The sequence below is a fragment of the Plodia interpunctella genome, chromosome 5 (genome assembly GCF_027563975.2).
Source record: "Plodia interpunctella isolate USDA-ARS_2022_Savannah chromosome 5, ilPloInte3.2, whole genome shotgun sequence".
NCBI classification, from domain to species: Eukaryota; Metazoa; Arthropoda; class Insecta; order Lepidoptera; family Pyralidae; genus Plodia; species Plodia interpunctella.
The window spans coordinates 9,000,289-9,015,424 of NC_071298.1; the positions used below are offsets into that span (position 1 = coordinate 9,000,289).

Consider the following 15,136-nt stretch of genomic DNA (forward strand, 5'->3'; position numbering starts at 1 on the left):
TCAAATATAAGTCTATAAACTAAATTTGTCAAGGATAGTGGTTTAATTTAGTGGTATAATTTAGGTATTTTAATTGTACAACAGGATAAATCATTCAAAATATACTTATTCTTATTTTGATTTAAGCGGAACCACTATGGTTTACTGATCAAAATCAAAAATCAACATCATGAAATTCAAAGTCTTCCTTTTTTTACTCTGTTATAACATCTGGGATTTACCAACAAAGCATGACAATCACCCTGAGCTAAATTTATTTTTAGGCAACAAAAAATGAATGACCTATGTCGACTGAGACACTGCCCTCTTGTTAGTCTTTTTTGTCCTAAATTAGTTATTCTAGATCTTTCTTTCGTACCATAATTAAAATCGACTCTTGTAAACATACCTAAGCGTAAACACTTGATGTTTACAGGAAAAGATGTGGTCAAAACGGATTTTCATTAAAGTTGTAAGCATGGCTATGAAAATATTGAAATGTATACGATACACGAAAGTTCGAAAGCAGACTGAAGTGATGCACAGATCCACGTCCTAATTACAAAAATAGAACATCCGGAGTCACACGTACACTGCCGGCTTTCACGTGTACTTGTTTAACCTAAAATTCTACACAGCAACTTCAATAAACGACCATAAACAGCGTTAAAAATGACCGAGGTCGACGGATTTTTCAGAAAGTTCCACGAAAAAGTAAATCAAAACATAGACGACGTCGCGCGAAATAACTTCACCAATTTAGAATGCAATTCTAAACGTGCGTCCTATTTGTGCAGTCTGCCGATTATAAAAAGTTATGACTTGAGTGCCGACGTCGAGAAATGCCAGACTGGTGGCCGGTTTCCAGTGGAAAAGGATTTTGAGAAGGCGAAGTCACTGAAGGATGAAGGGAACAAAGCGGTGCAGAAAGGCGACTGGGCCATGGCTTTGGTTATGTACAGCCAAAGTTTGCTGCAAATGCCAGCTAAAGAAAGTAAGTTTTCTGAGCAATTTGTAGATTGCATTAGTAGAGCGGTCTCGGTGTACCGCAATAGGTGATTATTAAAGCCCTTCACATAGGTAAGTTACTTTCTTCAAATTGAGTCAGTACTTTTACTTTATTTTTTTACCTATGTCTACTAAGATTAAATATTTCCGATAACAAAATAATATCTAAGAAATATAATTAAGTCCTATATATCATTCATATATTTTTTTACGACCTCGGTGGCGCAGTGATAAAGTGCTTGCCTCTGAACCGAGAGGTCCCGGGTTCGAGCCACGGTCGGGTCATGATGGACAATGCTCTTTTTCTGATTGGCCCGGGTCTTGGATGTTTATCTATATATGTATTTGTTATAAAATATAGTATCGTTGAGTTAGTATCCCAAAATACAAGTCTCGAACTTACTTTGGGTCTAGCTCAATTTGTGTGATTTGTCCTAATATATTTATTTATTCAATATATATACTTCTATATAGGTATCGTTAATTTACGTTTATATACTGTGTAGCGCGATAGGTAGACTCTCATTAGTAACAATTTGTTATTGAATCTCATTCTCCTTGGATTGGAGTCTAGTCATAATTATTGGATAGTCGTATAATATTACAGACTTAAATGTACTCAGTACATAAATACATCTTATATAACGAGTTGTGAATCTAGGTACTACACTTATCTACACACAAATAGGTACCTTATGACTGCGTTTTCCCTGCCGCCTCTCTTTATTCCGTGAATTTGTTGTGAATAATATATTAATTGAATATTAACTGTAAATTACTATTAGAAGTGAACTTTAAATGACTCGATTTTCGCTGTGGGTAGGTACTGTACTGTTTCAAGGCAAATCTTTCAGTACCTACAAGCATTCAAGTCATAGCCCGTTGTAAAAGTCGTGAAAGTCAAGTCAAATGCATTAAGTTGACGTCAATGAAAACTTTTGTAGTGGTAGGTCGCGTCCGTGAGTGTTGTTAAATATCTAACAAAACACTCGATAAAATATCCGCTTTTGACAACACACTACAGAAGTACAGAGCAACGTATAAATATCTCCTTACAAGTGTAGTCCTCGTGTGATTTGCCATTGCCTTCTCCATTTCGTGGACTAGATGACTAAAGTGCAGATTTCCTTACGATTTTATCCTTCACCTGAAGTAAATGATAGTCGATGAACACCTACTATACATAAGTCAGGTTGATATACAAACCCACATGGCACAAGTAGGATTCGAACTACAGGAACTTTCGGATCACAGGCGAGCGAGCACCTCTTCTAGAAATATATAAGAAATAACTTGTTTGAGCACAAAAATTCATTTCTAGCTGAAGAGCTATCCATAGTATACGCGAACCGATCAGCAGCATTGAACCATTTGGAGCAGTATGAAGATGCGCTGGACGACATAAAACGCTGCCTGGCCCTGGGCTACCCCCGGCATCTCCGGTACAAGGTGCTGGAGCGACGCGCCAGGACACTGCTGGTGCTGAAGAGAAACCAGGAAGCCATCATTGCTTTCCAGTGAGTAAAGATTAGAGATTTTCACAATAATATTAGAATTATACCCGCTTGTCTTACAACGTGCAAATTTTACACGTGACATCAGATCTGATGTAAAGCATCACTAGATTCTAATCAGAATCAGCTTCCAATGAGGGTACTCCTTAGCTGTATGTACGGAAAACAATTGATGGGTGCATTAAGTGCTTCGCCTGGCGACAATAATGTATCACAAATATTATTTTATTTTTAGACTAGAAAACGCACGATACATTTAACAATTTTACGATCTATTGTATTTATTGAGCACTAAATTCCAAAGACTCATTATAGCGTACATTTTTTTGTTGAAAACAAATCGTCCAAGAAATTTTGGACAAAAACTTCGGTAAAACTGAGGTCGGTGTGAACAGAAATAATACTATGTTGTGTAAAATACTTATATAAAAACCCATTATTTCAGAGATACAATAAGCGCGCTAGATGAAGCAACAAAATTGGATAAAGAGAAACGTCAAAAAATGCGCACCGATGCGAAACTAATGTTGGAAATACTGAACAAAGGTCTCGTCCTGGCTGGAAACCCGAAGGATCCAGAACCCTTGAAATCTATCCCACCAAAGGCAAAACTACCTGGGAGACATAATAAGCTATACCCTGCAGCTTCGGAAGCTATTCAGATAGACAAAGATGAGGCACGAGGGCGATTTGCTACGGCTACTAGAGATGTTCAAGCTGGGGAGATTTTGCTGGTAGAGCGGCCTTATAGTGCAGTTTTGTTGGGAGAATTTTCGAAGACCCATTGCCAAAACTGTTTTGTCAAGTAAGTGTTCACACTTTATATAAGGCTAAATTAATCCATAGCTTGTTTGCATTGCTTAGAAAAAATATTGTCAAAGAATATACCTAAATACATAGGTACATAACGTACCTTATAGTATTATTACTTGTCTCTGAAGTGTCAACCAAACTGTGATTTTTCCAGGTGTCCAATCCCGTTGCCCTGCCCTAAATGTCCAAATGTAATATTCTGCGGGGAGAAATGTTTAGAAACTGCACAAAAAACATACCATGGCTTCGAATGTCCCATCCTCCCAATTTTATGGAAATCTGGATGTTCGATCACCTGCCACATAGCTCTCAGGATGATCATGCAAAACAAAAAGGACTACTTTATAAATATAAATAATGAATTGGAAAGTAAATCTACTGGTCCATACAAGACAGAAGATTACAGAAACATTTACAACCTTGTAGCACACGAAGATAAGAGAAGTAAGCAAGACTTCTTACACAGAGCCCAAATGACTGCATTCTTAGTAAAGCTGTTGGAAATTAGTGGATACTTTAATGGAAAACCAAGGGATAAACCAGTGACCATGGATAAATTGAAATCTATGGGAGTAGATGATGAATATAAAGAAGACGTGTCTCTTTTTGGTGGACTGATATTGAAGAATCTGGAAGTTTTGCAATTCAATGCCCACGAAGTATTCGAGCTGCAGTGTCCAAAGCCGAAAGTCGGGAAAAACGTAATCAAACACGACGGGAAATCAGTCTTCATCGCTGGAGCCGTTTTTCCGACGCTGGCTCTGTTTAATCACTCTTGTGATCCAAGTGTAGTGAGGTATAAATAACATTTTTATTATACCTACCTGTACATGAAAACATTTTGTGTGTATTTGTTCCTCACAAACGATCTTTTTACTCACATCCTACTGATAAAATTTGCAAAATGTTATAGAACCATTTCGATTTTAGTTAGGAAGTAACTATTTAATTTGACACTTGTATGCGAGCGGGTCCACCACTTGCATTCTGACGGATTTGTAGGTGTAACGACGCCACAAGTAATGCAGGAACGGTGGCATTTTTTTGGTGGTCACAAATCATATTCGATAAGAAGAGCAGCATTTTAAGTTTCTTAATAAATATTACAAAAAGAAACGATTCATCTTGTGTCTAAATAATTTTCTTTTACAGATATTTCTGTGGCGAGAGAATAGTCGTTCGCGCAGTAAAAAACATTAAGAAAGGCGAGGAAGTAGCGGAGAACTACGGGCCCATCTTCACGACGGTGCCAAAGGAGAAGAGGAAGGCTGACATGAAGGAGCAGTACTGGTTCGACTGCCATTGCGTGCCGTGCGAACAGAACTGGCCTCTCTATGACGACATGAATGAGGACTACATGAGATTTAAGTATGATTTTCTTCTTTAACTTCAGTATTTATTTATTTTTACCCATCAGTTTGGGTTTGCGACTTTTGAGCAGATACTGGAAGTAAACCCATCTTTGCTCACCATCACAGCGCCAGCTCCACCGGTAGGTACCTAACTATTAACTAAACTTTTTTTTTCAAGGTGTGACTCTGATCGCCCATGCCCCAATGTGGTACCAGTGCCTTATGACTGCAAGGAGTTCATGGTGCAGTGCGGCCTGTGCCAGCAGTACACCAACATTCTGAAAGGACTCAAATCTCTTCAGGTATCAATATCAGGCTAGATGATCAAACGCAATCAAATCTATTCTATTATTCTAAAGAGGTAAGCGTTTGCGAGTTTGTGTGTTTGAGGCAGGTAATCACCGAAACTACCGAATCCATCCATCAGTTTAGTTATTTGAACATTGACAGTAACATGGAAGGTAGTCGGTTCGCCGGATCACAATCTGAATCATATGTTTTACGGAATGCTATCGAAATAAGCGAACCATTTTCATAACAATATGTTGGTTATCATAAATATCGCCATTGAAAGAAAATTCACGAGGAATGTGTCGGCATATGGTAGGCTATCAAGGACGACATTCTCTATATAAAATGATAAGGGATATTTTAGCTCTTTGAGTCATCCAAAAGGTACTTTATTTAAAAATGTAAAAATTTTAAGCATATAATTTTTTATTCTATAACAGTGGATTAAAAACAGAAGAAAATATATCTTAGTATCCAAAAGTGGATCCAAGTGAAAGGAGATGATAACAAATACAAAAAAGTACAAGCAACACTCTAAACACCTATAAAGTCAAAAGTAAAATATTCTGATAATTTTCATAGTTTATCTTAATTTAACATCACGTAATCTCTCAAAAATTCTATGAGTTGATACACTTAGTAAAATTAGCGCCTGGCAGCATCCGTATATGTGTAGGTACAACATCATCGGACACTTGTAAATTATTTAAAAGAATACGGTAGCGACACGCTAATAAATTATGTAGTAATATTAGAACACATATTCGAATTGGGCGACAATTCCTTGAATAAATCACTTTGATGGTGCGAATTTTCCGTGATTTAGCCATAATCGCACTTGCCCACATGTAATGTTTTTATATTTGTGACTTGCGCAAATACTTTACGACCTTAAGTACCTTGGTAAAAAAAATGGCTAAGTTACTTTGGTGTCAAATATAGCAACTTTATTCAAATGTTAAAGTTTTTACAAAAATGTCATTTTTGCCACAAGCTTTTATTGTCGTCAGAGATCTTGTTGAATTCAAACAAAAAAATCATGACCCTCGTCTGGAGCCGATTCTAGGTGCACCATCATTTCCACAGACATGGGACCTAGCTAGATTGATCTTTTGGCTCCGTAAGCACTTATATTTCTCAAGTGATTGTTAGAGTCGTTTTTGAAAACACAAATACATAAAACTATACTAATATTATAAATGCGAAATCTGTTTGCCTGTCATATTTCTACCAACCAAATTTGGTCTCTTCAAAATCCAATCGTTTACTTTACGCGCATCGGGCTTTGAGGCGTCACAACCAAAAATGTATCCGGAAATAGGCCTAGGTGAGAGATAGATATAAACAAATGTAAAATTAAAAGTAATTTTATTCAGTCCGATCCAATGACAATATCTTAGTTCGCTGATTCGATTCAGGTACATTAGTTAAAGACTAAAAACTTACAACATAAAACAATGAACAATGAAACGAGGCTTTACTTCATACACACACATACTAATCTATAATTAATTTAATAAGCAATAAAAACCAGGTTTACTATCAACGCTAGATGGCAGCATTCATGATTAAAATAGTTGGCAATGTGTACAACTGTAGTTGTGTACAGACAACAGCACATCATCCTACGCAAAATCGTTATAATTTCACCGCTATTAACTACTAATCTACTAGCCCAATGTACGATGTATGTGCAAAAGTGATTACCGTGCAAACCATCTTCCACCACGAGCGTTATTTTTGATTTGATGATGTGACATGAGAAGAAAACAAATAGACTATTAGGACACATTTATCATCTTATTCCACATATAAAACCGCTGGACGCTTGTGACTTTATAGCTAACAATCGCCTATCAAATTTAACATAGAATTAGTCAAAAATACGTGTTTTCATTCAATTTCAAAAATAACGCTTTGGTCCTTTTATATTTGGTCCTTGGCCTAGGCACTGGCGGCTATCTCGTGAATATTAAGGCCGGGTAATAAAGCATATTTTCCATGTTAATCAATACATGTACACCCCATAGACTATAGTATAACAAAAGAGACTTTCGTTCTTAAATATATCGTCGACATACGTGTCAGTCTCAGGGTCCCATATGCATCGCTGTGCGCACTTCACACCGGCACCTTTCATCTCTATTATCGTCGACTGAGCCATTATTTTGTACCTGAAAATAAATTTCAGTAATTAGTTTAATCAAGCGATCGATAGAGCTTAGCGTGGCGTGTAAAGGCCACTTTGTGTGACTATGTCAACTTATCTAGCTTTCATAATGGTTGTCCACAAGATATAAATGGATTTAGCCCCTGTGATAATGGACTGCTCAACACTATGTTCAGCAATCCATTACACACATATAGACTAAAGTATGTGTAGAGGCTTACGGTAAATTTATCAAGAAAGAAAAGTTTTTTGCTTTAGTCTCTCATCTGATTGCTTTCCCGGTACCTTCCACCCTTAGAGCATCAGAGCCCAGGTTCCGCTGCCCTGCTTTTCCTCCTTCATTTTGCATGGTCTTCGGTATCCTAAGTTGTCCTCATCAGCTGTGACTGCATCGCCTCCAAAATAATCTCCCGGACATTTTGTTATTATGTCTAAATTTCCCTTCACTGACCGTTTCATGTCAAGCTCGCACACTTTCTGTCGGACCGCGTTGGCGATGACCTTGGACCAGTGCGCGGCCTGGTCCGCGCGGTACTGCCGCCCCGTCAGCTGCGACTGCATCGCCTCCAGGATGATTTCCCGGACATTTTGGGACTGAAATCTGTATTTAAACATACTTATTGTTTTTGTGCGTTATATACATATAAAAATAAAATCTGTGCATGTGTAGAATGGTGCAGAGAATCCATAATCTGCTCTGATGTTTGTGGCTTGCACTGGCATACCCAACCAAAAAATAACACACGCACATGAATAATGTTTTTGTACATTACTCCCGTACTAGTTGGTGCCTGCAGCAATCTGGGAAAATGTATTGGATTCAATTGGGTTCTTCTTCTTAGCGTGTAGACTTTGTAGTGAATTTTTAAAAAGTTAGCCTATGTTTCTAAATATGTCTTTTACTATTTGTTTATCATATTTTAGATAATCAATATATGCATAAAAAAATTCATAACTACTTTTCACCAAGGCCAGGTCGAACTTCGTATTTCGGAGGTGCAAGAGGTTTCTCAGTGGTAGTGCCAATCAAGATCTCTGTGTCGTCAATAATGGGAGCCACTTCCTCTTCTTCCGCAACTGTGAATTAATCAATAATTATCCTATGTATATATGTCAAAATCAAAGCATTTAATAACAAATTAGGCCTTGACAGGCACTTTTTCATGTAATATTTTAAGCAAAAGTAGAAAAAATATGAAAGTTCTTTCAAGAAAACCTTGGCCGATCATGGTGGAATAGCAAGTGGTTTTTGACTACCTGGGGGATTGAAATAGAGGATCCTAACAGAACATATAACACTGTAAAAGAACAAAACTCACAGCTTATGAGTTATAATTAATGCAATTAATTTTTGAGATGTTGTTTTTATTACATACCTTCTTCATCAGCCATGATGAAATAAAAATCTTAAGATTCCTATGTGATCTGTAAAAAAAATATTTATCTTTATTATTTATGCATTTATTTACAGGACACGGAGTTGATGTATCGCATTGGTCGTGTGTCTATGGAAGAGGGAAAATATGGAGAAGCAATGAAGAAGCTAATAGAAGTACTGAAACTTTATGATGCTACCTTAGCACCACCATATCGTTCTTATTATGATTGTGTTCAAGATCTAAGGCGCTGTATGCTGGCTACGGGCAATTACAGTATTGTTTAACCATCATTTGATTAGTATTAATCAATTTGTTTACATATATGTGTTTGTAGAGTTGAGATGGTTGACTCACACGTCAACTCGTGAACGGGTGCTGCCGGGGGGAACTGGTCAGCTCGATCCGAATAGAGTATTACTGATAAAAAATTATACATAAATTTATATTTAAAAAATGGTAAGCTTCTGGCATAATAGGGACCAACACTGTTTGAATGTGTTTCTTTCGGCATTTCTTCTCAGCGGTGGTCGTTCCGAAATGCTAGTAGTTTGTAGCTTTGGTAAACATCATTCAATTTAAAATATGTCGTGAAAAAGTGCCTGTGAAGGCCTAATTTCTGAATAAATGATTTGATTTTGATTTTGAGTTCACAATAAATTGCTTTATTTTTTATACATTATTGTTTTATTACATTATATTATGCTCAGTTTGAATTCTCATAAAACAAAACTGTTACCGGTTATAGTATTAATTAACAGTGCGTTCGAGGATTTAAAAAGTTTTATGTAGTTGTTATAACCTAAAACAAAAAAGTAAAAAATATTAAAGTTACCACAGTATTGTCGCAAAATAAAACACACTTATTTATAACTTATGGCAAAAGAAATTGCTTCTTATATTTTAATTTTAAACACTTTTGTTTTGTTAAAATTTCCATGACAACAAACTTTCTACTTTCAACAGTCTGACACTGACATTACATTTTTTTCTATTGACTTTGACTAAAATGTCAACTAGTGATGTCAAGTACCCCGATTGAAATGAAGAACTAGGTATATAAAAGTGTGATTTCCATAGAACTTCGCGGCCCAATCTGGCTAACAAATCTTATCCCGTAAACTGTGCAGCGAGTATATTCAAGTGGCAGATCAGGTTGGGCCGTGAATATGTCAGCAATGTGACGGGTGAGGTCTATAACTTTTTCTGTCAATGCGATAACACGATTTACTGGATTGGTTATATGATGAATGTTGTGTCTAAGTCGTGTATGTCAACTAAAATGTTTGTTAAGAACTATTTTAAAAAAACAGAGTGACGTCCCATTATCATTGTCAATTTTGATGTCTTTTGTTATGACATTAGAAATGTCATGTTTTGTTTGCGTTTGCTTGTCTTCCCTTCCCTGTTCAATGAAAGCGCAAAGTAAATATAATATTTTAAATAAAATCTAATTATATTCTATGCATAACTGGAATCCCAACAAATATGGCTACATACGATAACAAAATCTGGCTTTTGAAAAATATACGGGATGCATTCATTGCCACTGATGATACGGGCTTATGTGAGATTGTTATGGCAGGCGAAGATTTATCTAAAATATTTCAAAATAAGTCAATCGAAGACAAGAAAAACATCAAAGAAGGAAGATTTAATCAGTCTATATTAAATAAAGGTAAACTAGTTGTATCTAATTAAATACAATGATCATTTAGAGACACCATCTCAATGACAATAATCACAATTTATTTGGAGCATAGAACATGGTAAAACAAAATACCAACATGCATACAACGCAAACCAATAGGTCCTCAGCTTGTGTCACTACAGACACAAGGTCATGGCGCTGGTTTTCATGAAGCCATGATGTGGTTGATGGCACTATAAACATAACAGCAATTATACTTACTTTTATTCTATTTGCTAGTATTAAACAATTCTTGAACTTCATTTAAAAATAAAGCATATAAAAATATCTAAGAGATATGACAATAAAATATAATATTTAGGTTTAACCCGTCACATACTAACTGACTACCAGATAACAATTGGTTTTGCATTACATCTTGATACTTGAGATTGAGTTATTCATAATTAACAATCAATCATTAGCAGACAGTTTACTTCATTATTCCAAACCATACCAACCATGCATTTTATGAAACTGTTGTTTTGAGGTCTCTAGTCCCTTTTCATACAGTTCATAAGATTTTTTGAAGGCTTCATATCATAATTTTTTTAGCATTAAGTTTATGTATGATATCCTGGGGTTCACCAACCAAATTTTTTAAATTCTTATTTGCATTAAAGGTAAAGAAGGAATGGAAGATATATCTGAAGATGAAGATGAGAGAGAAATAGTTACTCAATTTGATCCATACCCGGATATGGAGGACAGTGAGGATGATGACCTAATGTGTGGCAGCTACATCCGCTATGAAGAGTTCGGAGGACACAGGTAACTTTGCAAAGAATACTATCATTCATCAGAATCATGCATCTTCACACACACATTGGTACATCTTAAATTTAATTTGAAAATAATCCTATCTATAGGGTCTGTCAATGAAAAGTCTAGTTTCTCTGTTTAAAGAGTTCATACATATGGTGCAACTTGTCACTGAAGCAGTAGGCCTACTATTACATGTGGCCATTCTTATTGATTGCAACTGTGACAATTTACACTGTGTGTAAAGCCCTTTACAATTTAGTAACCTATATGGATAAACAATGTGCTTGAAACATAAAATTGCAATTTCTTGTTCAAACAAAGCATCAATTAACAGTTAAAGTCAATGCACTTGTGGTATCATTTGTACTTCTGGTTCATAACATTGAATTCCTCATTAATCATATTTCAATATTTTCAATTTAAATTATCAAACATATTCTCATCATCCATGAATCAGACAAATCATATCAAATTTTTGACTTGCAAAATCATAATCGGGAACAAATTTTAAGAGTTTATTCCAGACAAAGATCCAATACAGCGGCATTGTTGGACAAAAAAGAGCAAGCTTTAAAGAAGGCCGCTAAAATTAAAGTTGTAAAATGGGAGGACAATTACACAATGACCACTGAGCAAATGGCCGAAGTATTTACAAGGGAGGAAGTAAGAAAGATTGAAAAACAAAAATCTTTACTGACTGAGCAAATAGAAAAGTGCCCAGATCTGCCGCACCACCAATATTTGGAGTACGCCAAATTTGATGGCACGGCACAGATGGGGCTGCCCACTAAGTCTTTCAAGATCTACATGACAATACTGCCAGAGAAACATCAGATCTATCCATTGTATGTGTGCATAATATCAAATGCTAAAATAAAGGATCTTATTGGATTCACATGCTACAAATACAGGTATTTAAAAATCACTACAAAAATTTATATTAGTTAATTTTAAATATTTATATTTAAAATGTTTTTTTTTAATCTATTTTTTGTTGAGGCTTCAGTTGCTTGGTGGACTATGCCAGCCTCATAGCGAAATTCCATTTTATTTGATATTATGTCTGCCTTTGCATCATCAATCCTCTCCAGAAAGTATAAATAATTAAAAATCTTGATCAACATTATTCTTGTATGGGTATTGCTGGTTGTAAATGTTGCAACAAATTTTAACTTGTACAAGTTAACTGTACTTAGATGTTAATTTATTGACATAACCATATTTTCCAGCATTGAACATCCAGATATAGCCCTTGGGTCTGTGCAGAATTATGGACTTTGTATAGCAGATGAAGATGGCGAAGTGGATTGGGCCTTTCCTTGTCTAGATGCTAATGAGCCCTGCTCAAAATTCGGCTTCACCTGTCTGGGCCTTGTAGACTTGAAAAACAAGAATGCACTAGCGCATGCCCCAATATCTATACCTGATGATGGACTTATAAGCAAAGCATTAGATGTGTTCCCGAAAGCCTCAGACTCTGGTCATAGTCATCAAAACTCAATGAGGCATTATACAGGGGAAAGCACAATTTCTGATACAGTCATAAATGCCTTGAGAGCATTAAAAGATGGTTTGTTTTGATATTTTTATTCCACTGTTAATATTTTTCATAGACTATAAGATGTACCTACATCTGATAGTCTATTGTAGTTTATAAATATTCACCCTATTCACAAATTTACCTGTTTGACTTAAAATAAAATAAATATATAGAAATATATTTACCATATAAACTTCACCAAAATACATGTTTCAGAGAAAAAAGCAGCAGCCGAGAGTGAACAAGACAAAATACAATCGCAGCTGATGGCTGCAGAGCCGCCGCAGTACAAGACATACAGAGTGAATCTGCTACGGAAGGTCCGCACCAACATACCCGTGCAGCTCGTCATATCACTTGACAAGATTGAAGTTGAACCCTTAGTGCAACAGAAACATGTGTTTTGGGTAAGATGATCATAAAGGCCGTAGTCGACAGGCTCAGTTTTGTGGCTAGTCGACAAAGCTCGCCAGTAGATCAACTTCAAAGCTGCGATCTTGGCTAGCCTGGTTCAGAAATGGGCCCGCAACTTTTGGAGAATAAAATTAATCAATACATATAGTGTCACATCTTCCATATTTTTATGGCAACCCTGACTGTCTGTTACTCAAATAGCAAGGCCTTTGAACAATTTTATGAATCTACACTGTCAGCTACCTACCAACTATAATATTATACATATATCTAGGGAATCGTAATCTTCGCCTCGTACGTTTTATATATTTTGATATGAATTATTTCCAATTAATTTATTAAATATTTTTTTTTTGTTTTACAGTCGAAATCGAAGTATTTCCTCCACAGCATAGATTCAATAGCGTGGTGCCAAATACTCGAAGCCAGGGCAAATAAGATGACCTTCAGAATAGTATACTCACCCATACATAATGTTAGTTTTCATGACAGTAACACTTCAGGTAAGAAATAATATTAGTTATTTTTTTAAATATCGTATTTCGTCCCACTGCTGGGCAAATCAAATATAACAAGTAACTAAAGGGTAAGGTCTATCAACCTGCACATGCTAGTGTAGGACTTCAGAACTGCAGCAAGGCTTCACCAAGTATGGTACTCATGAAAAACAAATATTTTAGAATCTTTTAACCAGCTCGAAAAAAGGAGTTCTCAAATTGTCATGATATTTTCTGCATGCAAATTGACTGCATATTGTACTTTACTGATAGCATTTTAAAATGTTCAATCTTCATTCTTAGGCGGTGCTAGTTTCTTTCATCCAACGACAGCATATAAAGTTCACGAGTTTGAATGCGACCATGACATAGCCAAAGAGATCGTAGACAAGATAAATATAATTCTAGACCGTAGGAACAGTCCTTGCCGACGCGAATATAAGACTGCCAAAGAGAAGAAATTGCAGACACGAAGGAGCTTCCATACAAGGCATATGAGTTGAAGTGTCTACATGGATAAATAAGCGTTATTTTAAAAATGTTAACATGTAATTTCCTTTATATCAGAATTCTATGGTCGTAAAAAGGATGTATGTTACCACCTATTTATTGGAAACATATTGACCTAAAATGCTTTTAAAATCAGAATATTTTATCAAACTTTCAATAAATGGTATATGTATGTATTATAACCATACCAGCCAGTCAATTCAAGTATTATTTCTTTTCATGTATAATTAATACAAAATTCTAGTAATGTTATGTCAATACGGAATTTCCAAAACTACTTATTTTTGTGTATGAATAAAAACTACAATAGAAAAGGGGATATTCCACCTATCAATATATAGAAATATTTTTGAGCAAAACATATATGAATAAAATATGACTAAACATTAGCAGAAATGTACCCTAGATCTGATCAAACTAATAAGTGTAAATATGTGAAAATTAATGTAAGGTATATAATTACCGGTTATGTTCAAAGGATATTTTTCAATTTTTCTGATAAATAATTTTAGATATTTATTCACCATTACCTGTGTTTGTGTGTGTCTGTACTTACTCAGTACTCATTGATTTTATTTTATATGCCTAATTTAATTTAATTATAATCAATAAGTGTTGTCATGTATTCCATTGAAAGGAAATTGATCATGACTTATAATTACTTTTAAATGTACATACTTTTCCAACATCTATAATGCTAATTAAGAATAAAATTTTGAACATTATTACCTCAGTGGTAATTTTAACTGCCATTTTTAATAGCTCAATTTTTATGTTCTATTTATAAGTGTGAGTATAATGAAATTATTTAATTACAAATGTATGAATGAAATTTATTTGATATTAATGAAATGTAATTTATTTGTAATCTGGAAATGAATTATTGAAATAAAAATGTTATCATTACTTTTTTTTTATTATATCATTACTTTTTTTTTTATTATATCATTACTTTTTTTTTTATTATATCATTACTTTTTTTTATTATTTTACTACTTAAATTGAACTTTTTGTTCCTCACCACAGCTGTCAAAATGTTCATGCCAATAAAAACTCTTCACTAAATGGATAGTATGGTGATTGATTTATCTGTGTTTGCAAATATACGACATCATACAATATATGATGGGAGACCGATACTCAAAGCTGTCTAGCCATACCATTGAATAAGTAAAAAGAAAATCTATTTAGTTATTGTATGTACATTACAAATTTGG

The 15,136-nt window shown here is 35.0% G+C and overlaps 3 protein-coding genes across 4 annotated transcripts; 2 read left to right on the plus strand and 1 right to left on the minus strand.

Annotated features, from left to right (window-relative positions):
* The first annotated feature begins 543 nt into the window (after positions 1 to 543).
* Smyd4-3 (SET and MYND domain containing, class 4, member 3) lies at positions 544 to 9,178 on the plus strand. Its single transcript, XM_053745099.2, has 7 exons — positions 544 to 973; positions 2,309 to 2,504; positions 2,947 to 3,306; positions 3,469 to 4,110; positions 4,467 to 4,682; positions 4,845 to 4,968; positions 8,599 to 9,178. Exons 1-7 carry the CDS (start codon positions 652 to 654, stop codon positions 8,788 to 8,790), a joined length of 2,052 nt encoding a protein of 683 aa, XP_053601074.1. The 5' UTR covers positions 544 to 651; the 3' UTR covers positions 8,791 to 9,178.
* On the minus strand, positions 6,309 to 9,502 carry LOC128669884 (dynein light chain Tctex-type protein 2B-like). Its single transcript, XM_053745103.2, has 5 exons — positions 9,339 to 9,502; positions 8,504 to 8,552; positions 8,087 to 8,204; positions 7,579 to 7,728; positions 6,309 to 7,131 (listed from the first exon to the last, which is right to left on the minus strand). The coding sequence occupies exons 2-5, from the start codon at positions 8,517 to 8,519 to the stop codon at positions 6,966 to 6,968; spliced, it is 450 nt and encodes a 149-aa protein (XP_053601078.1). The 5' UTR covers positions 8,520 to 8,552; positions 9,339 to 9,502; the 3' UTR covers positions 6,309 to 6,965.
* A 354-nt stretch (positions 9,503 to 9,856) lies between these two features.
* On the plus strand, positions 9,857 to 14,825 carry Sin1 (SAPK-interacting protein 1). Of its 2 annotated transcripts, none has more exons than XM_053745100.1 (7): positions 9,857 to 10,181; positions 10,817 to 10,964; positions 11,471 to 11,869; positions 12,188 to 12,528; positions 12,715 to 12,905; positions 13,277 to 13,415; positions 13,713 to 14,825. In XM_053745100.1, the coding sequence occupies exons 1-7, from the start codon at positions 9,992 to 9,994 to the stop codon at positions 13,910 to 13,912; spliced, it is 1,608 nt and encodes a 535-aa protein (XP_053601075.1). In that variant the 5' UTR covers positions 9,857 to 9,991; the 3' UTR covers positions 13,913 to 14,825. The 2 variants fall into 2 exon arrangements, with proteins under 2 accessions (XP_053601075.1, XP_053601076.1); XM_053745101.2 differs by having other exon boundaries at positions 11,483 to 11,869.
* The last annotated feature ends 311 nt before the right edge of the window (positions 14,826 to 15,136 follow it).